The 24,514-nt window shown below is 45.1% G+C and overlaps 1 protein-coding gene across 2 annotated transcripts in view; it reads left to right on the forward strand.

Annotated features, from left to right (window-relative positions):
* The first annotated feature begins 1,985 nt into the window (after positions 1–1,985).
* The window catches only part of LOC129837297 (zinc finger protein 407-like), a 166,702-nt gene continuing 144,173 nt past the window's right edge, over positions 1,986–24,514 (forward strand). The window contains exons 1-3 of one of the 2 annotated variants that reach the window (XM_055903349.1): positions 1,986–2,074; positions 4,781–8,462; positions 13,486–13,600. In XM_055903349.1, the coding sequence (XP_055759324.1) occupies positions 4,862–8,462; positions 13,486–13,600 (3,716 nt within the window). In that variant the 5' untranslated portion in view covers positions 1,986–2,074; positions 4,781–4,861. Of the gene's footprint in view, positions 2,079–4,780; positions 8,463–13,485; positions 13,601–24,514 lie in introns of both variants that reach the window. The other variant, XM_055903348.1, reaches the window with a different exon arrangement.

Below are 24,514 nucleotides of genomic sequence, written 5' to 3' on the forward strand. Positions count from 1 at the left end.
ATCATCTCCTGACCTGATAGACTACCGTATCAATTAAGGCGCATGCATTAATCAATTTTCAAACTTCACCAACGAACAGGGATGTCACGTGGCTACGGTGATTAATCACTGACCAATGTTAATTGATACATTGTGTGTCTGTCTGGAGTGATGCTCCCACTTGTGGGCTGTATACAATTGCCAATGAAACAGAGCAGTGGAATACAGGGACAGCGCAAAAGAAGTCTAGGGTCGAAGGTGAATTACAGTGAGAAATAGTGCATGTTTGAGATCAACAACGTTGCAGTCAGACCGTGCAGAATCACTGATCTACAAATCACCTTGCGTCCCAAATCTACTCACTATGAGATTGTGATTCTGCCTTCCTTGCCTTGCTGGAACTGATCCCCTGATCACAGGTGTGATCATTTGATACCTGTTGTTGAGCATCTCAAATCGTCTAAAAAGTAGGCTAGTTTCCTTTCTGCCATCTAATTTCTTTCATCTGCAATTATGTGTAAGAACGTAGGTCTACAAGTGAAAGCCTGGTTATCAGTCTCCATATTTCCCCCAGGCTATCATGTCTTTGAGGGCAAATTTTCGAGCTCCCAGTTGTTTTGAATTTTGGTCCCCACCATAATGTCGCGTTTACGTGCTAGTCGGAACTAGGAAACTCTGAATAGGTATACACGTTGAAGTTATACACGTGCTGCGTTTAACGACTCAGCAAGTCAGACATTTCTGAATATCCTAGTTCCCGACTAGCATATTAACGCGGCATTAAACCCCAATCCATCATCTTTCTTTTTTAATCCCAAAAAACAGGATAAATACAAACAGACAATGATAACACATGCTAGGCTAGGGGGTACAACAAATTACACAAAGATGAAAATATACAAACGTATTGATTGTTTTAACAGCTTTCTTATTAGAATATTGTAGAATGGTCTTAATGTACTGCTTGAATTCCTTATAGAAAACAAGGAAGAGTGTTTTTTTATTAGTGAATTTACATTTATGAACATTACAGTTTTCCATTAGCACAATTAGATTGAGGTAAAATTGTTTTTCTTTATCCTTATTATAGTTAAGGAAACCGAGCAGCACATTCTCCTATAAAAAAATAATATGAACAATTATAAAACTATGAATATCTTGCCATAATTTCTTTACATGTAGACAATGCCAAAATAAATGCGAAACTGTTTCTGGATGCTCAACACAAAAAGTACAATCAATGTTAATGTCTTTTTTGAGTTTCTTCAGGTAATGATTCACAGGGTAATACTTATGGATCATTCTGAAAGAGACCTCTTTGACCTTGTTAACAAGCAGGTATTTGTGTGGTAATAACCAGACTTTTTCCCAGCATATATTAGTAACCAATGTATTCCAGTAACTTGTGACATAAGGAATGGATACAATATCCCTTTGAAATAAAGGACGTATAGATCTGTTGTTCTGAGGGAGCAAGGAGAAACATATTTTCCCTATTGGAGAGTCACCTGGATTAAGCGAGGGTAGGTCAAGAAGGTGAGGTCTGGTTACACCTCTAAACAACATGAGAGTTCCAGATGGAATAGCATCAAAGACTATGGCGAACTCTTTAGGTGTAGCCGGGATATGGTAAGGAGATTTTTTTTTAAATACTCATAATTGAGTAACAATCCTTCTGCATTAAAACGTTGACTCACAGGCAGGATATGATTATTAAACCAATTCTTAAAAAATAAATACTGGTATCTATACAAAATATCCTTATTGTTCCAAATTAAATACCTATGCGGGGAAAAATGGTTTATATATTAACGACCACGCTAACAAGTATTGTCTATGAACAGCAGATCCTTTTGTAGGAATCTTATAAATGTTATTGTTAAAAAGTAACATAAAATTGAATCCACCAAAAAGGGAGAAGATATAATGACGAATGAAATGCCAAAATGAAGTGTCCATCATCCTTCTAAATCGGAACTTTCCGAGTTGTCCTGAACACGGCATCAGTTTGCTAGAGTGACGTATGGTACGTGCTACGGTACGCCACTTGTGACCAAGGGGGAAAAGCGCGGACATTGAGAATACTGGGGAAATTGTAGGTAAGCTGTTAAAACTACCATCATATAGATTACTTAAATACGAGTCTGTAATTCCTAAAGTATTATGGATATTTACAATTTATGTATAGCAACTGTTTAGCTTACAAACACCTATATTTCAAAGGTCGACATTAGCTTCCTTTTTGGGCCTCTGTGCTGCCGTCGTTTTTAGAGCATAAGAGCAAACAAGTCCCACCTCTATGCCGCACTCATTGGACGACAGTGAAAATATTGTTATCTGATAGGACTGGCTTCACGTAACTTAAATTACTGGCTCCTCTGAAATGTCATGAATATTTTGAACATAAATCGGATTGATGTTTGACACAAATAGGAACCAGTCGAAATCAAATAGCTACATCCAAACCGAGTTTGACGCTAATTTCCCAAAAGTCGATTATTACTTGATACCCTTGTTCTGAAATTATTAGAAATACGTTTGGAAGGATGACCCATAAATTGAGAAGTTTTGCCGCACCTAAGGTTACTTTAGCTACTTTTGGCAGCACTCTGGAATTGGTAGCAACTAGCCAGTGTGATAGCCGACCAGCAGTGTCGTCAAATTAGCTGACGTTAGTCATTTTGCTGCCAATTTATATGCAGACCGTCGACATTAACTATCTCGTACATGCATAACCACCGGACCAACCATGCTAGCTAGCTAGTTAGACCCGCGTGGCTGTAACTGGCTAACGCAAGCTAATGCTAAGCTAGTTAGCTACTAGGTAGGAAAGCTGGACTCCCAGTTGTAAGAGCCTAGCTTTGCTTAACATTCCGCTGTCCAGGGTAACGTGGAGAAAGGGACTGAACAACGAGTCTTCAGCAGGAAAATAAAGTTTGAATTCGTGTAGTAATATGTAAAATGTACCTGGTTGGCTGTCAAGTGATAAACACAGTTCGTCAGATAATTGTACTCCCTGACTGATTAAACATGCCCTTAATGATTCTACTTTAGTACGGTATTTTCTCACTCCAGTAACCACCTGACTTTCTTCAAGTCTTTAAATTACACTGAACAAAAACATAAACACAATGTTAATTGCTGGTTTCATGAGCTAAAATAAAAGATACCAGAAATGTTCCATATGCACATAAAGCTTATTTCTCTCAAATTTTGTGGACAAACATGTTTACGTCCCTGTTAGTGAGCATTTTATCCTTAGTCAAGATAATCCATCCATCTGACAGGTGTGGCATATCACAAGCTGATTAAACAGCATGATAATTACATAGGTGCACCTTATGCTGGGGACAATAACAGGCCACTAAATTGAGCAGTTTTGTCACAACACAAAACCACAGATGTCTCAAGTTGAGGGAGTGCAATTGGCATGCTGACTTCAGGAATGTCCACCAGAGCTGTTGCTAAATAATTACATGTTAATTTATCTAACATAGCTACCTCCAACATAGTTTTAGAGAATTTTGTAGTATGTCCACCTGACCTCAACCGCAGACCATGTGTAACCACGGCAGCCCAGGTACTCCACATCTGGTTTCTTCACCTGTGGGATTGGTTGGTGCAGAGGAGTATTTATGTCTGTAATATAGCTCTTTTGTGGGGAAAAACGAATTCTGATTGACTGGGTCTGGCGCCCAGTGAGTGTGCCTATGCCCAACCATGGCTGCGGCTCTGCCCAGTCATGTGAAACCATAGATTAGGGCCTAATTTGTTTATTTCTATTCACTTATTTCCTTATATGAATTGTAACTCAGCAAAATGTTGTGTTTATATTTTTGTTTAGTATACATACCATGTAATCTCTCATCAATTTGGACACCATCTTGAGAGAAATCAATACTTTGAAGACGTGTCCTGGCAAGGCATGTGAGAGGGTGGCTAGACTGGCTACTGGAACAGGTGGGAAGAGGTTCAGGTCAGGTTTAGTTAATTTAGATTTTTTTTAAATAAATCATTGCCTACTTTTAAACCACACTTGACCACGCATATAATTAATTTGACGTAGTATCTAAAAGTTTGAGGAGAGTAGTCATAAAATGGGGAACAAAAAATGAGTTAATGTAATGTCAAGGTGGGGCGAAGTCCCATGTAATTGGGAATTATATTTTTGGCATCAGGTTGAAAAAGATATTGCATAGCAATGAGATTTTGACCAAAATTCTCACAAGTGATTGGCACCACATCCAGAGAGATGGTGCCTAAATGTAGACTACAGTAGATAGGTCACTGGAAGGGAGAGTGAAATATCTAAGCCGGCTAAGTTGTTTTTAGGAGACCCGTCTGTGTCAACCATCAGCTGTACAAAGTCTATTGTAGAATGTTTATAAATTAGGTCTCTTTTGAAGTTAAATAGATTTAAAAGGGAGAGGTAAATAGAATCTAGGCCTAATTAATTGTAACCTACTTCAATCTATGCTACTGACCACTCACTGTCTTTCCCTGGGGGTTAGATTATTTTTTTATCTAGATTTAGTTATTTGATCACATGCAAATATCCAACATCAACCACCTTATCATTGAACAGTTTCATTCTAAAAGCACTAGATGGCGAGAGATAGCTACATTTGGCCTACTTCATTTTTGTACATGCAGAATGATCTCTGAGTAGCCTACTCCATCTATACAATTTGAAACACAGTTTTGTTATACGAAACAGTATTGTTATGTGATTATTATTTTTGTTCAGCTAATTTCACAGTCAATTAAATGAAGATTTCCCATCTTAAATGTTACTTCACAGGAACAGGATCATAACTTAATTGATTGCTGGAACAGAGTCCAATTTCCTCTTCTCATGTAAAGGCATCAGGAGGTGTCTAACATGGACAGAGAATTAAGGTCAGGGAAGGAAATTAACGAGGACAAGGTGCCTCATCATGGTGACACAGGAAGTGTCTCCACAGAGGAAATGGAGAGTGGAGGAATTCCTTCCCTAGCAAAGAGGCCCAGGCCTGATGATGTCACAGCTGACAGCACAGGAGAGATTGAGGAGGACATCGGCGGTGAGGTGGCTGATGGGAAGGAGTCAGACCAGCCTCCTCGGGCTGAGGTGAACATTACCCCGGAGACATGTTACGGCTGTGCCTGTCCCATCTGTGGCTTTGTGGCCAAAACTCCAACTTCCTTGAAGATTCACTCCAAGAGGAAGCACACTGGTAGAGGAAAGACCAGGGCTGTGAGCTCAGCTGAGGTACTTGTTGAAATAGATGGCTCCACAACCGGAGCAACAGCACGGAGTTCAAATTACAAGACAGGTGGAGACACTGAGTGGAAAGTGAGCAGCAGTGAGAGACAGCAGGACGCCACAGAGAGTCAGGGCACAGAGGCAGGAGGTTCTGAGGGGGAGGTGACTACAATAATAGCCAAAGAGGAAATTGTTGAGAAACAAGGGACAGGGAGAGATACTTTTGACAGGAAGGTGACTCCAATAGCTACAGAGGAGATTGCAGAAGAGGAGCAAGAAAAGACCCCCGGTAAGAAGATGGTAGGTAAACGGGGCCCCAAGCCAAAGACTATACATGCTTGCAGCTACTGTGGTCACGAGTTTAAGGACAAGCCGAGCCTAGATACACACATCAAGAGAAGCCACACCAAGGAGATGAATTACTTCTGTGAATTCTGCTTGTACGCCTGTGTGGCAAAGTGCGACTACGAAAAGCACTGTCTTAGTAACAAGCACAACAAACGAGTCACGAAAAGCAGGGAATCCTCTGGCCTCTCGTCACCCATGGACAAGAAGACAGCCGAACAGGCTCAAATCTTTGCCTCCACGACGACTCAGACCCGGGCGTCCAAGCGTGCGCTCGGTGCCAGGTTCCAGCTGCAGTGCGGGAGTTGCGAATTCAGGGTCAGCAACTCTGCTTTGCTGGAGAGCCACGCTCGGCTTAAGCGCCACGGCGAGCATCGCTTCCTCTGTAACGTCTGCCGCTACTACACCGCGACATCCGAGTGGATGGACACACATGTGTCCTCGGAGAGCCACCGGCGTGTGGCTGGGGAGAAAAACGCAGGGTCCACCTTTGAGGACTGCGTTGAGAAGGTGAGCATAGATGCGGTCGGTGACGACATGCTGACCGATGACGTGGCTGTAGGGGTCATCGGACATGATGGAGAGCTGCACCCTGATGTTAATGAGGAAGCCGTTGAGGCTGCGAAAGCCATGTTGGAGAACATGGAAGAGCACATGGACGAGAGAATCCCTCCCAAGAGGAGGAGAGGCAGGCCAAAGGGGCCCGCTGCAACTACATGTGAATACTGTGGACTTCTCGCCTCCAATAGTACCAATCTAAACGTGCATATTCGTCGTAAGCACAGCCGGCAGTACAGCTTCACCTGCAGGCTTTGTTCTTACAACTGTGTGACGAAAGGCGACATGGACCGCCACTGTGTCACAAAGAAGCACCTTAAACGCATGGAGGATGCTAGCAGCGATGGCCAAGTGGACCTGGATACGTCAGTGCAGGTCGTGAGTACAGAGTCAGGCTCTCAGGCCAGCGAGGTTGAGGCTCTACATCAGAATAGTCCAGTCAGTGGAGGGTCCAAAGGAGAGGGAGGGGCCACGGACAAAGAGGGAGAGCTGTCGCAAGACGACGACAAAGCACAAGTTAGCAGCCCGAAAAAGAGCAAGTACGACTTGGTCAACTCCTGCAGCCATTGCAAGTTCGTAGCTCATTCGATTCCCTCCCTCGACCTCCACGTGAAGAGGAGACACACCCGGGACTTTGAGTTTGTGTGCCTGGCGTGCAGCTACTATGCGGTCACGCGTCGAGAGATGTCTCGCCACGCCTCCACGGACAAGCATAAGCAGAAGAGTGAGGTCTACCTAGAGAACCTGGAGAGCTTCGTGGTGAAAGACCTGGCGCAGCCGGAGGAGGAGGCCACCGAGCTGGGGAACAGAGCTGACCCTGATGGCGACAACAATGCTCGCACTGAGGATCCTTCCCCTTCAGTGCCCCCTGACACAGACATGGAGCAGCCCACTAACACAGACACAACTACAGACCAGCCTAACATTATAGACACAGACCAACCCACAGACACAGATACAGACCAGCCCAACAACACGGACACAGACCAGCCTCCTATCATCGATGCAGAGCAACCCACAGACACAGATGCAGACCAACCCACAAACACAGACCAGCCCAACAACACAGACACAGACCAGACTCCTATCATCGATGCAGAGCAGCCCACAGACACAGATGCAGAGCAACCTACAGACACAGACCAGCCCAACAACACAGACACAGACCAGCCCCCTTGCACTGATACAGACCAACCCACAGACACAGATACAGACCAATCCAAATACATAGACCAGCCCAACATCACAGACACAGACCAGCCCAACATCACAGACACAGACCAGCCCCCTATCACCGATACAGAGCAACCCACAGACCCAGCTACAGACCAGCCCACATACACCGAGCATGTTACCACTAACCCCACACAGACTTCTGACGTTTTGAGCAACGAGCGTGCAACTCCAATTGTGGAAGTTAGTGGCACTGTTGTTGAGGAAAACATGGAGATCCAGGTGGCTGGTGAGGCGTCCGGTGGTGGCTCGGAACAAGCCAGCAACGATGCTCCAGGTACAATTGAGCCTCAGGAAGCACCAGCAGAAATCACCATAACACCGCCTGAGGAAGGCCAGAAGGAAGGGGCCGAGGCGGCGCCAGAGCCAGTCTGTTCCGACGACGACGTTGAGATGGCAGATGAGAAACCTGACATCTCTTACCCAGAGAAACAGCTCGCCAGGGCGCTGCCGTTTGACGCTTGCATCGTACCTCTCAAGTCCTTGACTGAAGCCGAGCTGGTTCTGCATGGACAACGGATGGCTCACTCTGTTGAGGGCCACTCTGGCCCGGCTGTAAGTGGCCTGGCCGTGGCGGGCAGTTTTCAGAAGATCAAAAGAACCAAACCTGTAGGGGCTTCAGGTCTGTCCAAGGGGTTAACTCCCAACCCCCGCATCCGCTGCGAGGACTGTGGCTTCATGGCGGACGGCATGAGCGGCCTCAATGTGCACATCTCCATGAAGCACCCGTCCAAGGAGAAGCACTTCCACTGCATGCTGTGCGGCAAGTCCTTCTACACGGAGAGCAACCTGCACCAGCATCTGACCAGCGCCGCTCACCTGCGCAACGAGCAGGCCAGCATCGAGGAGCTTCCGGAGGGCGGCGCCACCTTCAAGTGCGTGAAGTGCACGGACCCGTTCGAGACGGAGCAGGAGCTGTTCGTGCACATCAAGGAGAAGCACGAGGAGCTGTTGCGCGAGGTCAACAAGTACGTCCTGGAGGACACGGAGCAGATCAACCGCGAGCGCGAGGAGAACCAGGGCAGCGTGTGCAAGCACTGCGGCAAGGTGTGTAAGAGCAGCAACTCCATGGCCTTCCTGGCGCACATCCGCACACACACAGGTACGTTGTCTCCCAAAACACTTATTTGAAAACCTTCACTGATATAGTTTTTTTAATGATACATGTTTCGTTTTTTTATGAGTTATTATAAAGTTATTGATAACTGCATCACTACTATTCATAGGTGTTATTATACAGTGTATTCCCCACTTAGAATTTACCAGCAGTGTCAATCATTGCATGCGTTGGAAATCAGGTTTTGAGATACTGGGGTCTAGCCTATATTAGGGCCAGGCCAGGTATCAGAGGAGAGACATGGTTCGCGTTGGAGAAAAGGAGAAGGTAAAGACTGAGCTGCATTAGGAGAGATGCTAATGGACTACGGATTAGGATTCCCTGTGCACCGCCTGGTCAAAGACATGTGCGACTCATAATTGATGTGTCCATTACCAAGACTCAGTTGTAATTATAGTCAATAAGTCTCTGTAAATGTGTTAAAGCTCAGGCTAAAAGCATTGGAGACCCAAAGAGAGGTGGGCTAATAATTTAAAATAATCAATGCAGGCGTATTCAAAGCTCTTAATTTCCCTTGTGTGTGTGTGTGTGTGTGTGTTTGTATGTGTAATTTGTGTGTGTGTGAGTGTGTGTGTCAGCCTACATGGTGAGCTGATTATCCTCAATCCATTAAGATTTATCTTGTCATTTATAATGCAAATCAGGGTTCGGCTGGTCAGGTCTATGACTGGGGAATGTCCGGCGGGTTAAGAATAGAGGGCGCTCCATTACTCTTCCCTGACCATGTGTATTAATTGCTTTTAAAATCAACTTAATGTAGGAATGAGAAGTGAGGGCGCCATCAATAAATGCCCTTCTCTGCTTCCTCCCGTCCGTCCCCCTTTCAGCCCAAACTTTAATGGGACTTTAATTGGAGTACAGACAGAGCTCTATGGTCGGGTCTGGGTGGATTATGTGTCTGTGTGTCTGAGGTTGTGTGTGTCTTGTGTCTCTCTCTGTGTGTGTGGAGTGACTGACTAATGGCCGAGGAGTGTTAAGATGTGTGGAGAGTTGACGGAGAGGTTGCCAGTAGCAAAGTCAATGAGAGTGCTGCCACTACGCACTATGGTGGTCTGGTCATGTGGGTCAGAATACTCACATACTCAGGCTGCTGCTGCTGCTGCTTTCTCTAAGTGTGTGCCCTCACCCATCACCGAGACGACATGATTAGGACTACTTCTGTTTGTGATGACCTCTCAACTTCTAATATAGGGGAAGAGTCACCATGGTCTCACCATTGCAAACTGGTTCAGGTTGGCAAATGGTCTGTTTTGCTGGGATACGTCCTGCTATTGATTATATCCGCAAAATAAAAGCATACAAGCAGAGCAACTAACTGTCTTTACTTTGGCATTCGCCTCATTGTCTCTATGGCTCAACAAAACCACACTTTGTGTTAACGTGGTATGCGGAGAGACACACACACTGTACAGTAAGACTGAATTGCAATTCCGTTTGTTGTACAGTCGAGTAGTCTGAAAGGACGGACAATGTGAATAAGAGAAGGATTATGAGGCCCAATGATCAACATTTTGATGTATCCTTTGCGGGATATTTGTTGAATCTGTAATATCCGTTTATGAGCCTACTACAGCATTTGATGTTGCCATGTAAACAACACCATTACTCTGGGTCCAGCTGAGGAAAAGTGTTACTTAAGCAAATGAAAACAGTGACACTTTAAGAAGACGTGTTTATCAAAGTCAAGGGCACATTTGGAGGTCTCGATCGAGTATTGGCGTTGTTATTTTTTTAAGGTGGCTTTTTCGATTGAATTATCTATTTTATTTACGAGTTTTCTCATTTTTTTTGTCGCCTATTTGTAGAATGCACCTATTTCTTAGCATTTTGACAGCTTATGCTAGTTATTATTATTGCTAAGTTCCCTCATAATATTGAGTTATTCTCTATTTGTATGTGGTCATTTATCGTGTACATTTCTTCCAGTGCTGTGGAGCAGGACTGTGGGGTCCGCCAGTGTTTGGACTGGGAGCACGTCCAGATGGTTTTAATTAAGCCAAGATTTTATTTACTTGATTAATCAGTGAAATCAGGAGATGGTGGGAGGCTGCACGCATATTTGTCAATTTGTCCCCTGAAAAAAAGAGAGATTTTTTTGCCAATGAGGATGCAACTGGATTTGCATTTTGAGCTAAATTGGTCACTTTTTCACTTGAGAGAGCTGTCTGACCTTCTGAGGCCTGGGGTGGGTTGAAGTAATGGGCACACACACACATAATCACCACACACACACACACACACACACACACACACACACACACACACACACACACACACACACACACACACACACACACACACACACACACACACACACACACACACACACACACACACACACACACACACACACACACACACACACACACAAATAAAATGAGCTTCTGAAGGTGTATAAAAGCTAGTTACAGGAGCTTGGTTTGTATGTGTTGGTCTGGCTGTATGATGTCTGACCGGGCCTCTCTTGATAAAAAAAAAGTTTATCTTGGGGTGGTAGACAGACATGGATATTATGTTCCCACGATATTTGATTGAATATTCAACTCTGGGGAAAAAATATGTCCCTTTGAATATGTTTTAAAACGGGGTTTTCCGTTTTCAAAGCGGTATTTCAGGATTTTGGCAACAATGACCTTTATCTAATTCCCCAGAGTCAGATGAACTCGTGGATACCATGTTTATGTCTCAGTGTCCAGTGTGAAGGAAGTTAGAGGTAGTTGTGCAAGCTAATGCTAACTAGCGTTGACGCAATGACTAGAAGTCTCTGGGTATCTGCTAGCATTGCCAAAATCCTGAAGTATCCCTTTAACATTCCGAAAATTAGGCTAACAAGTAAGGCTTTAGATATGGGAGAGGTGAGGATGAGGGTGGATAGAGCGAGAGAGAGAGAGAGAGAGAGAGAGAGAGAGAGAGAGAGAGGGTTAAACATTGGGAGGGTTCTCAAGGAAATGAATTAGTCATTACCCATCTCATCTGGGATGAGGGAGCCACATTGTGGTTGGCAATATTAATTTAACATGACACTGCATTGATGGTCAATTTCAGTTTCATGGAGGCTGTTTAAGTGGAGTGGTGGTGTATTCATTTGATGAGATGTGGGAAGGGAGGAATACCACATCTCTCTCCTCCTGCCATGTCTCATACTCACTCACACAGCCATCTGGCCAGATCCTCTCCCTCTACGCCTGTCTCTTGCTTCACCTCGGCTTGGGCGCGTGTCTGTGTGTGTGGGAGGGTGTGTATTTGTATGTTTGTTTTGGGTGCGCATCATAGGGCTGTGTGTGTCGAGGCTAAATGAAGAGGCCCGATTCACCGGCGCTCATGTGTTAACGCCCCACCCTCGCCTGTTTGCAGGCCTTGTTAGCACGCGCTTGCCTTTCCATCTTCGTTACAAGCTTAAAATTCAACGTGTCGTACTTCCAGCTCGCGGCAAGTGAACCGTGTATGAACGAATTAGTAATCTACACAAAGTGCTTAATCAAATCAGCGGCTGCCCCTGAAATAAATATTGCAATGCGTCTTGGGATATTCACTGGGAGAAAGGATTGTAAAAAAAAATGCATAGCGAGTATTTTATAGGAGGTTCCCAGTCAGATTGGTTTGTCATACTGGAGAACTGCAGCTCTAGTCTGTCTGCATGGGACCTGGCCCTAGTCTGTCTGCATGGGACCTGGCCCTAGTCTGTCTGCATGGAACCTGGCCCTAGTCTGTCTGCATGGGACCTGGCCCTAGTCTGTCTGCATGAGACCTGACCCTAGTCTGTCTTCATGGGACCTGGCTCTAGTCTGTCTGCATGGGACCTGGCCCTAGTCTGTCTGCATGGGACCTGGCCCTTGTCTGTCTATATGGGACCTGGACCTAGTCTGTCTGCATGGGACCTGGCCCTAGTCTGTCTGCATGGGACCTGGCCCTAGTCTGTCTGCATGGGACCTGGCCCTAGTCTGTCTGCAGTACTATTCTGTGGCATGCTGCAGCGCTTGTTTGATTGAATAGGCCTTCCCCAGTCAGTGTGTTCTATTAGCCTAGGGTGTGGTGTCCCTTCTAGCCATCATGGGCGCTGACGATCCATAGCAGCCCCCTCTCTCACTCTGCTGCTCTTAAATGACAAATGGCGGGCAGAGACTGTGCCCCTCTCTCAAACGCCAGCGCCACCCCACCCTCCCCATTTATTAATGACAATGATTAGAAGGAAACCTCCGTGCAAAGCCAGGCAGAGTGATTAACGCTTTTAATGATGGAACGTGGTAGTGAGTGCACACAAAATTGATTTACGTATTCTGCCTGACCTTTGGTATCCAATTTATGCATCCAGAAGCAAAGGAAGGAAGAGTAGGTAAGAGAGAGATGGAGAGAGTGACGGGGAAAGATAGAGAGGAGATTGAAGGAGAGAAAAGCCATGTACTCACTGTAGGAGCTTGTTTTCTTTTACAGTACCAGTCAAAAGTTTGGACACACCTACTCATTCAAGGGTATTTCTTTATTTGTACTATTTTCTCCATTGTAGAATAATAGTGAAGACATCAAAACTATAAAATAACACTTATGGAATCATGTCGTAACCTAAAACATATTTTAGATTTTAGATTCTTCAAAGTAGCCACCCTTTGCCTTGATGACAGCTTTGCACACTTTTGGCATTCTCTCAACCATCTTATTTCATAGTTTTGATGTATGTCCTGGACTCAGGCCGTGTGGTTGTTTTACAGTCAATCTTGGGCAGTAAAGTGGTACAGTAGCTGTTAACAGCATTCCAGATTTCAACAACCGGACTAACAACAAGAATTCACCACGTCATCGTTCACAGTGTCACCATCTCTGCAATTGTGCAAAGATCTTTCTGTTTGAATGTTATTAAAGAATGTCCCCTCCCCCTGCAATATAGCTCGTCTCTACCTTCACCCCTACGTCTACAACCACTCCTTTCTTTTTATTATACTGTTTATAATCATTTGTGTCTTTTTTTCAATACATAAAGTAGGATAAATTGACTTCACTTATTGTTCTGCAGGATCGAAGCCGTTCAAGTGCAAAATCTGCAGCTTTGCCACCGCCCAGCTGGGTGACGCCAGGAACCACGTGAAGAGACATCTGGGCATGAGAGAGTACAAGTGCCACATCTGTGGGTGAGTACCACAGTCAGTGACTAGTCACTACCTTTTTAACTGGGGATGCCCGGGTTGTGTTCGTTAAGTTCCAAACGGAAGAAAAAAGATCCTAAACGGAATGAAACGGCAAGGTACTATCAGAACTTAAGAAGAAACGCTTGTTTTCCTTTTACGTTGCCACGGTCTTATTGGGTTTTTAAGTCATTTTTTGCCATTTAGGTTGGATCACAAGAAAAAGACCCTCTTGCTCGGCAAACCATTATTTCCTCTCTTATTGTGATACGTTTCAATACAATCTGTCATATCTCACCATAGTCAACATTCTAGCGCAACAGCGTAGGGCTAAGCCCATAAACTCAACGTAAAATGCCTCTGCTTCTGCTTCTCTTTCCAACGGCCAAAGAAGCACTGCGTTTAGGCCAAGTTCAGTTCAGTCAGTTTCGTTCCTATGCTTGATCTTCCTACCATCTTACTGTGTTCAAATGGACACGTAGGAGTGTTTCTGTGTCATTTGGAAATGGACCAAAGAGCAGGATCTTCAGCTTGTACCACGTTCTCTGCGGCTATGTGATACATAGACGAAGACGTGTAGATATTTCGTCCCCCTCCATGCTTCTGTGTAAACTGTTTGTTTAAATGTGTTCAGTTTAGTTTGGTCGCTATGTTTTTTTCTTTTCTTCTTCTTTCCGCCACGGTCGAGTGGAATGAACGTGTTTATTTGTCGCCGCCGTTCACAAACGTTTTACAGAAAGGCAAACGGATTTTGTTAAACACAGCTACCTCTAATGAGGAAAAAGGCTCGTGTTTCACAAGCCCTCCAGCTAAAGCCTTATCCCCGAGTGCTATAAATGTGTTTGGGCTTTGACCAAGATAATATACACACACAGACACAGACACAGACACAGACACAGACACAGACACAGACACAGACACAGACACAGACACACGCACGCACGCACGCACGCACGCACGCACGCACGCACGCACGCACGCACACACACACACACACACACACACACACACACACACACACACACACACACACACACACACACACACACACACACACACACACACAGAGAGAACGCAGTTCTCCAATGTGCCTGACTGCCTTTAAATGAGTCTACTAAATACAGCTTCTGGTTTCACAAATCATGGCGGATGGAGGAGCTATCTCCCGCCTGAGCCAGACACGGGTGACAAATTGGCCCTGTGTGTGCGTGTGCGCCCGCACTAACTACTGACTGATCACCGGGGCAACTTTCCTCTTGACTAAAGAGCAGCAACAAAGAGTAGCCCAGAAACACCCTCATTAAGGCCAAAGTAACCACACTCTCTCTTCCCAAATTATTCAGATGAGATAATATAGGCCTACGTATTGGTGGTTAATCTGAATGCAGAGCTGTTGCTAATGGTTGTTCATGTCTCAGTTAATGCAATTTCCCCTTTTCGGGTTTGGGCTGACCTAGAAAGTGAGATTACAATGTAGGCTGGCCATTAGGCATTCTGTTACACCCACTGGGTGAGGTGATATTTTGCGAAACAAAACCCTCTTTATCTAATGAAATCGTTTCTCGTTATTACGATTTATCATCTTGATTACAATAGCAGAAGCGTTCGTTTAAGTTCACTCGACCGACGTTTCTGGCACTACAAAATTGAAATTCATACGTTTAAGCAAAATGGGGTGGTTTTACACCCAGAGATACAATTCCTGGCACGTACAAAGCCCCTCAGACCATGGCAATTTGACTGGAACATTCATCAGTAATTCTATTTCTATGGTTCTACATGGCTTCGCTGCTTTGCGAGACAAGCCAATGTAACGTTAACCAGTAGTCTGTTTATTCATTTCCCATTGCTGTCACAGAGCGAGCTCCTCCTGCTCTCGTTAGAATGTTGAGGAGGAGCGTTGTTTAACTCAATCTAAACACGTGTGTGGTTTTTCTCCCTGCGCCATCGATTGGCGCCTCCCCTACCCGGTGAACTCTGTGGCTGCGAATATTACCCGCTTTTGACACTGTACGCTAACGATTGAGACGCCCCCAAATGGATGCGGTGCCCCTCTGCTGTCCACCTCACTTTAGCTGAGCCGAGAGCCGCGGAGGGCTGCTCGTCTCCGCAGAGGACTCTGGGAAGTTGTTGATAGTTAAAGATCATATTGTTGTGGCATTTAATTAACAAATGCAAATCAAGGCCAGGACAGATAGGCACCTCTGACCCAGCTGCCAATCAAACGTGAGAAGGCTGGGAGAGGGCTGTTCAGTATAGGTAGGCTGTGTTGTGTGTACACCATGCCTTTACACTCTCTCTCTCTCTCTCTCTATCCCTTCTTTTAGCTAACAGTTACTCTCTTCTTTTCTCCTTCGGTTCCTCTCTCTTTCGTTGTGTCTTTCTTGTCCTTCAGAGTGACATGTCTCTTAGCTGATATCCTCTGCTTTTTACCGCAAGTTTTTATTTATTTATTTTATTTATTTTGTACCCCATTTTCTCCCCAATTTCATGGTATCCAATTGGTAGTTAGTTTTGTCCCATCGCTGCAACTCCGGTGCGGACTCAGGAGAGGCCGAAGGTCGAGAGCCATGCGTCCTTCGAAACACGACCCCGCCAAGCCGAACTGCTTCTTGACACACTGCTCGCTTAACCCGGAAGCCAGCCGCACCAATGTGCCGGAGGAACTGTACAACTGGCGACCAGAGTCAGCGTGCACTGCACCTAGCCTACCATAAGGAGTCGCTAGAGCACGATGGGACAAGGACATCCCGGCCGGCCAAGCCCTCCACTTACCCGGACGATGTTGGGCCAATTGTGCGCCGCTTCATGGGTCTCCCGGTCGCGGCCGGCTGAGACGCAGCCCCAGATCGAACTCGGGTCTGTAGTGACGCCTCAAACACTCTGATGCAGTGCCTTAGACCCCTGCAACTGACTTTTTTGCCATTTATGAAAGTGTTATTCAATGCGTTTCTATGGGCTATAGTAGTAAAGACCAAATTCAATATTTTCAAATCGTTTTTTTTACATATATTTTTTTGATACCTAAAGGGGCCCTAAAATACAAAATGAAATCGCTAAATGATCCATGGTATGACCAACTTAAAACAATTCCATATGTCAACTCAGACCCCCCCCCCCCCCCCCCCACCACCACCGGCTTAGACTTTTAAGAATTAAAATACTGAATACTTGCAGCAATGACATCTCCTAACTGATTGATGTAGTCCGAAGCGGGCCATAAAAACATAACCTGCAAAAACAGCAGAAAACCACAAATTGCCTCCCTAGCACATACAGTACGGCAAGATTCCTCATACTGTATTTAATTGGTAAAAAAAAGCCTTTTAAACACAAGGCTGGTTCTTGTCTTATCTCTGTGTGTGGTGTGTGTCGGGTCCACAGTGGGCCTCGGCCATTTAATGAGCACTCCCTTCCTCTCCTCCATCATGTTCTCTCCTCCCAAAAGGCTCTGAATTCAGCATTTCAGCATCCCTTACCCGTACCCCTTCCCCCCCATCGCCCCACCACCCTCCCCAAAGATGCCATGGCCGGCCAGTGCTGTTTGTACGTGTTAAATTATGCATCAGGAGTCTAAACGCTGTGAAGCATTGGTTTAATATCTGGGGGCCAAGTCGTTGGAAGTATTACCAACATCCTGGATGGTCTTCCCATTGGACCTGGTTCTATAATATCATATCGGCCAGGCGGCCACTATAGTTGGAACTACCTGTCAACTAGCTCTAGTTTAAACTTTAACGGTTTCTCTCTTCATCTCCCCCCCAAAAAGTTGTCCGTCTTTTCGGTATCTGAGAGGTCTTTTTCCCCCTCTCCCTCCGTTGACTTAGTAGCCGAGTCCGGAGTGAGTATATTTAGTCATCGTTTCATGTTGGTGTCATGTGATTTGAATGGAACAGGATGGGGCTGGCTCGTGTCAGGCTTTTGTGTCTCCCCGTCTGTGAGTGTGTCTCTGCTGGTCCCAGAATAGCCCCATCAGTTCAGTTCCACCCTCCCCTCCCTTCCCCAGTTCATCCTCTGTAATATGTCTTAATGCCCAGGCCTGTACCAGTGTGTGTGTGTGTGTGTGTGTGTGTGTGTGTGTGTGTGTGTGTGTGTGTGTGTGTGTGTGTGTGTGTGTGTGTGTGTGTGTGTGTGTGTGTGTGTGTGTGTGTGTGTGTGTGTGTGTGTGAGAGTCCGGGCCTTGACAGGAAAGGAGCATCTTAGCGCTCTGCTTATCCAGAGAAAGCCGTCACTTAACTCAGCCCCTCCATTGTGTGCCCCCCCCCCCACCACCACTCCCACCCCTCTTCCTCCCTGACGTGATACTCTTTAATCCTCAAACAGAATCTGGTTTTAACTCAGACTATTTTTCCGTGTTAATGGTTGGGATCCCGATGAGGAGGGTTACAACGTCAATCCCCCCTGATCTCTCCCCGCCGCCCCCCAAAATAATTGTACATCGTCGCTTCATAACGTGTCAGAGGGGTGTTGGTGGCGTGCAATTAAAACCGGCGAATATAATACAGGAAATTACGGCCTGTCAGGTCGGTGAACAACACAGTCGGTATTGGAGTTACACTTAATCATCATGTGCATTAGCGACTTCATCGGATTTCCACTCTGGTGTGAAGCAGTCTCTCTCACTGTTAAGGCTTTGGATTGTGTCTGAAAGTACAACACCCAGGCTATAGCTCTGTACTTATGTGAAGAGACGACATTTGAAAGCTCATTGCCTTAGTAAATTATATAGGTTGGTGTGAACGAAAAGGATCACCCACCCATGTGCACGCGGAGCGAAATGGAAATGCAAAAATACTGAATTAATTATCACACAACAGATGTAAACATTGAATATTTACTCTCAACAAGCCAGAAACCACGAGCCGCGTTAGGTTTGCATAATTCATTTGCGACCGTTCTGAAAAAGCTTCTAAATGAGCTTGTATCTTGATTGAATCGCCTGTACCAAACTCAGGATTTTTTTGTGTGCTTTTTTAGGTCATGTTGTCCTTTTTATATGAAAAATAATTCCTTCCCCCCCATCAGAAACACACATGGCATTTATCCACACTAAAAGAAGTACCAATGTTTACTGTTTTGCTACCCATCTTCACCATCACGTCAGTTAGCGTGCGCGATCCTTATCGACCAAAACAAACACATTTTGCTTTGATTCGCTTAACTTTATTTAGTGCGGCATTATCCGGAAATGAAATAAGTAGCGCTAAAGGTCATTTGGAAAAGAATGCAGAAAGGCTGGTCTGGAAAGGTTAAATATGTGACTGAGCTGTTTGGATGATAACGAGGAGGGGTCCGTCTGCCCGGAGAGCTCGGGGTTCTGTTTCTGACTTCACTGTGTGCGCCGCCATCGCTCTTTATGACCGGGACAGCTTTACAGCCCGTTAGCCCGCTATAACATGATAAAGCACACCCTAATAGATTGGATGTGTTTAGTAGCCTTGGGCTGATGTTTGTAAAATGAATGTTTTCGCAGAAAGGAACACAAACACACAAACACACACACACTAAAGCCACGACAGGGCAGTATCTGTAATAGTCGTATACAATGTGCAACTCAGTTCGTATATATTTCACAGTCAGTTTGCGTTAGATTCTACAGTATATTCCACTGACCTATATGCTGGTATTCGGCATGCAGTTATTGAGGAAATATTCACTAATTTCATGAGCATCTTTGTTCTGTGAGCCGGGATCAGTCTAGACCTGTTAATCAAAACTTAGTAATGGTACTCTTAGTAATGTGACCCCAAACCTCTTTTCCAACACCAGATGTATGCTTCAAGTGACACTTTAGGTGGAAAGTGCTGTGTCAGACTCATATTTGTGAGTATGTTTTTGTATTGGCTGAATGGGCCCAACTTTTTGTATCTAGCATACGTACTCTCTCTTTCTGAGCTTATCCATCCTATTAGGCCCACTTCTTAGTAAGATCCTCAGACACTTAACGGTCGAGGTCCTGCTCGCTCTTTAGTGGCCTCGAAATGGGGGCTGAGGGGCTTTAACATCAAAACATTCCCCTTTTAATCAAACAAAAACAAACAAAGCCAGACGCCATAAACGGCAAGATCAGTGTTTTAGCTAAAGCAGCTAACTCAGCACATACACTCTGGAGGGCTGGCTTGGTCATCACATCAGCAAAAGAGGCTGCATTGTCACCGGCTGAGTTTGGATGGGCCTGTTGGAGTCAATTGGCCCTGCTACACTGTACCGTGTTGTACAACGAAAAGTTGCGTAGAAAGCTGCGTTGGGTTATGATTATGAGAGAGATTGATGGAAGGCTTTGTCTGGTCGCAGCCTTGTTGTACGGTAAGCGCAAAATGCTCCCCTCTGAAATGGCATGCTTTACTGGTTCGCTTAGACATTTTGGAAAAGTCTGTTCAAGATATCCTTTAAATATCCAGACAATCCATGATTGTCATTCTCTTCTGGCCTTCGCTCTGAGTGAAAGGGAGACTTGGCTAGATCCCAAAGGCTCAATGCCCTTGTGAGTACGTCCCCACCCCCCTGCTTGGTGCCTGTCCGGCACACGTCACTCCCAATCACACAAGGACCTCCATCTCACCAGAAGAGACGAGTGGACCTGCTGTCTCGACGTAGTTTTATACACAACAAAACAGCTCCTATGGCAATGTCTGGGGTGAGAATGGTGACAAAATAGAGAGAGATAGAGAGAGAGAGGAAGCAAGGAAGGAAGGAAGATGAAGAGGGTCGAGAGAGATAGAGAGAGGAATATGAGGAGAGGGAGAGGAAGAGATAGATATCACCCGTGCATTGCTCTCCTTGTGTGTTGGTGTCAGGGGACCGCAAATGGCACACAATAACACATGCCCTTAGGCATTATGGGGATGTCTGTAAGTTGAACGAAGGTGCGTTTTAGTTGCAACTCCATCAAAGATCTTAAATGCAGTTAATGCACAGGAAGAACAAACATCTCTGCTGTGGCTCAGAAACAAATCTCCTCGTTTAAAAAGGAAGAAATCCCTTGTTCGAGAGATAAAAGCCAAGCGGGTTGATTCCATTGAGCTAATCCTGTCGTAGGTAGATGTAGGAGTTGCACACCAACGGGGGGGGGGGGGGGGGAGTTAATGAGTGATTAACAACAGCAATTAAAAGATGAGGAGGAGAGAGGGAGAGGGAGAGAGAACGGAGAGAAAAAAAGTGTATAATTAAAATATCAGTCCCTCTCTTTGTCAAAAGTGTGTGTGTCATCCACTGTGCACTTATTAAACGCCGGGAGGGGAAGGAGAGAACAGTGCTTAATTCCAGCACTCCTGAAGTGTCTGGTAATATGCCTGCAGATAGAAGCTGAGGAAGGCTGTAACTCATGTTTAAGTGTGCGGCCGTGTCATTGCAGGTTCACATTCGTGCATTTCGGTGTTGACACCCATTGGGGCAGGGGATATTTGGCAGTCAGGAGTAATTTAACTTAATTAATGGGATGCATATTTGATGGAGGAATAAAATATCCCGGCTCAGCAAAGTGGAAAAGGGGAAAGATTTAGTGGGAGTTAAAGGTGGAGGGGAGAGTAATTTGTGCATTCAGTTACTGCTGCTTGAGAGACGGAGAGACAGAGAGGGAGTGGGGGGGGGAGAGAATGAGGGCGGTGGGAGTGAGGGGAAAGCGGGCAAGAAGGAGATGGGTTGATAAAGATAGAGGGAGTGAGAGTCGGGAGGAGGGAGGCCAGGAGGAGAGAGAGAGGAGGGGAGGATGAGCGGAAGTGTGAGAGATGGATGGCACTGTGTGGGTTGACACAAAGCTGAGTTGAAGTGTAGAGGGGAATGGGATGTCCCTCCATTGAGAGGGCAATCAGAGTGACAGCGTTTGAGTTAATTGATATCCGGAGTGAGCCCCCCTCTCAGTACAAACAGGCACATTACGCTGGTTTGCAAACTTGTGTCGGAGCTGCCCGGCTGCTGAGGGCCTTTTAAATATGCATGAGGGGGCTTTTAAAAGGGGGTTCAGTGATGCCGGAGTGCGGTTGGTCCCCCTACCATGCGCACACACACATATATACACACACACACCATGGTGCCACCAGGTGAACCCGTGGCCCAGTGAAAAGCTTGTCATGCTGCTTTTAATCTCCCCTGACACTTTTTAATTGACTTCCTGTAGGTATAGATTATTTCATGGCGAGTTCACTGTGAAGATGTTTGATACCATCCAGGAGGCATCTGGGATGCTGTTAGCTGGCTAGTGATGAGCCACCCATCCATCGCCTGTCTCTTCCTCCCCTTCCTATTTCTCTCTCCTTCTCACTTTCTCCCTATGTCTTTGTCTTTCACCTTCTCTCTCCCTCTCTCTCTCTCTTTTTTTAAACGATGAAAAAATGTATTTCACCTTTATTTAACCAGGTAGGCCAGTGGAGAACAAGTTCTCATTCACAACTGCAACCTGGCCAAGACAAAGCAAAGCAGTGCAACAAAAAACAACACAGAGTTACACATGGGATAAACAAACGTACAGTCAGTAACACAATAGAAAAATCTATATACAGTGTGGGCAAATGGAGTAAGGAGGTAAGGCAATAAATAGGCCATAGTAGCGAAGTAACTACAGTTTAGCAATTGAACACTGGAGTGATAGATGTGCAGATGATGATGTGCAAGTAGAAATACTGGTGTGCAAAAGAAAAAAAGTAAATAAAAACAATATGGGGATGAGGTAGGTAGTTGGATGGGCTATTTACAGATGGGCTACATACAGCTGCAGCGATCGGTAAGCTGCTCAGATAGCTGATGCTTAAATTTAGTGAGGGAGATATAAGTCTCCATCTTCAGCGATTTTTGCAATTCGTTCCAGTCATTGGCAGCAGAGAACTGGAAGGAAAGGCGGCCAAATGAGGTGTTGGCTTTGGGGATGACCAGTGAGATATACCTAGAGGAGCGAGTGCTACGGTTGGTGTTGTTATGGTGACCAGAAGGCAGAGCTTTACCTAGCAAAGACTTATAGATGAGCTGGAGCCAGTGGGTCTGGTGATGAATATGTAGCAAGGGCCAGCCAACGAGAGCATACAGATCGCAGTGGTGGGTAGACTGCATCCAGTTTGCTGAGTAGAGTGTTGGAGGCTATTTTGTAAATGACATCGCCGAAGTCGAGGATTGGTAGGATAGTCAGTTTTACGAGGGTATGTTTGGCAGTGTGAGTGAAGGAGGCTTTGTTGCGAAATAGGAAGCCGATTCTAGATTACATTTTGGATTGGAGATGCTTAATATGAGTCTGGAAGGAGAGTTTACAGTCTAGCCAGACACCTAGGTATTTGTAGTTGTCCACATATTCTAAGTCAGAACTGTCCAGAGTAGTGATGCTAGTCTGGCGGGCGGGTGCGGGCAGCGATCGGTTGAAGAGCTTGCATTGAGTTTTACTAACGTTTAAGAGCAGTTGGAGGCCACGGAAGGAGTGATGTATGGCATTGAAGCTTGTTTGAAGGTTTGTTAACACAGTGTCCAAAGAAGGACCAGATGTATACAGAATGGTGTCGTCTGCATAGAGGTGGATCAAGGAATCACCCAAAGCAAGAGCGACATCATTGATATATACAGAGAAAAGAGTCGGCCCGAGAGTTGGACCTTGTGGCACCCCCATAGAGACTGTCAGGGGTCCGGACAACAGGCCCTCCGATTTCACTCTGAACTCTATCTGAGAAGTAGTTGGTGAACCAGGCGTGGCAGTCATTTGAGAAACCAAGGCTGTTGAGTCTGCCGATGAGAATGTGATGATTGACAGAGTCGAAAGCCTTGGCCAGGTCGATGACGACGGCTGCACAGTACTGTCTTTTATCGATGGCGGTTATGATATCGTTTAGGACCTTGAGCGTGGCTGAGGTGCACCCGTGACCAGCTCGGAAACCGGATTGCACAGTGGATAAGGTACGGTGGGATTCGAGATGGTCAGTGATCTGTTTGTTTACTTGGCTTTCGAAGACATTAGAAAGGCAGGGCAGGATGGATATAGGTCTGTAACAGTTTGGGTCTAGAGCAGGGGTGTCAAACTCATTTCGCATCGTGGGCCACATACGGCCTAGGGAGATGTCAAGTGGGCCGGACCATTAAAATTATACCATACTCTGCTATAAATAACCAAAATATCATGTCTTTCCTTTGTTTTGGTGTAAAGAAGCACAAGAACATTAGGAAAATATTGAAATTTAATGAACTATCCTTTTACAAAACATTTCATGAAACACCTCATATTTCCTTAGACAAATGTGCAATTTACTTTTATCATTCACAAATATGCATTGCAACTGATCCCACTGATTGTACAAAGGCACAAAACTTTAATTGGTACTGAAAAATATAGTAATGCACTTTAAGATTAAATGAGACTTTTAAAGAAAGGAATTTTTAAACCACTTACACATACGCATATAAAATCTAAATGTAATCCCTGCGTACACCTTACAAACTAAGGAGAGTGATTTTAAATGTGTAATGAAGAAAGTGTTCGCCTGTCCTGTAAATCTGTAAACTTCATACATGAAACATACATACACATACAATACATACTGAAAATTTATGGAGTTGTATGAACAGTAGAATTCCATCACACAACTTTTGTTTTGAAGCTGCTGACTAACATTAAAGTGCACATTTTTTAAATCACCACAGTAAGGATTCATCTTCACAGAGCTGTATTCTTTCAATGCAAACAGTATCTAAGGCAGCATTTTAAAGGTGTTAGTCTAGTCTGGACTTGTATTTGTTCCTGAAACTTGGCATCTTTTGGCCTGTACAAGTGCATCAACACCAGGTGTCATGTCCTGACTAGCTGTCACTTTCAGAATGTCATTTAAGTGCTTGTTTGTGAGCCTTGAACGCATTTTTGTTTTATTGATATTCATCACTGAGAAAATTTGTTCACAAAGGTAGGTTGTCCCAAACATGCACAAAATTTTAGCAGCCAGGGCTGTTAATTTG

The sequence above is a fragment of the Salvelinus fontinalis genome, chromosome 38, assembly GCF_029448725.1.
Source record: "Salvelinus fontinalis isolate EN_2023a chromosome 38, ASM2944872v1, whole genome shotgun sequence".
Lineage (NCBI taxonomy): Eukaryota > Metazoa > Chordata > Actinopteri > Salmoniformes > Salmonidae > Salvelinus > Salvelinus fontinalis.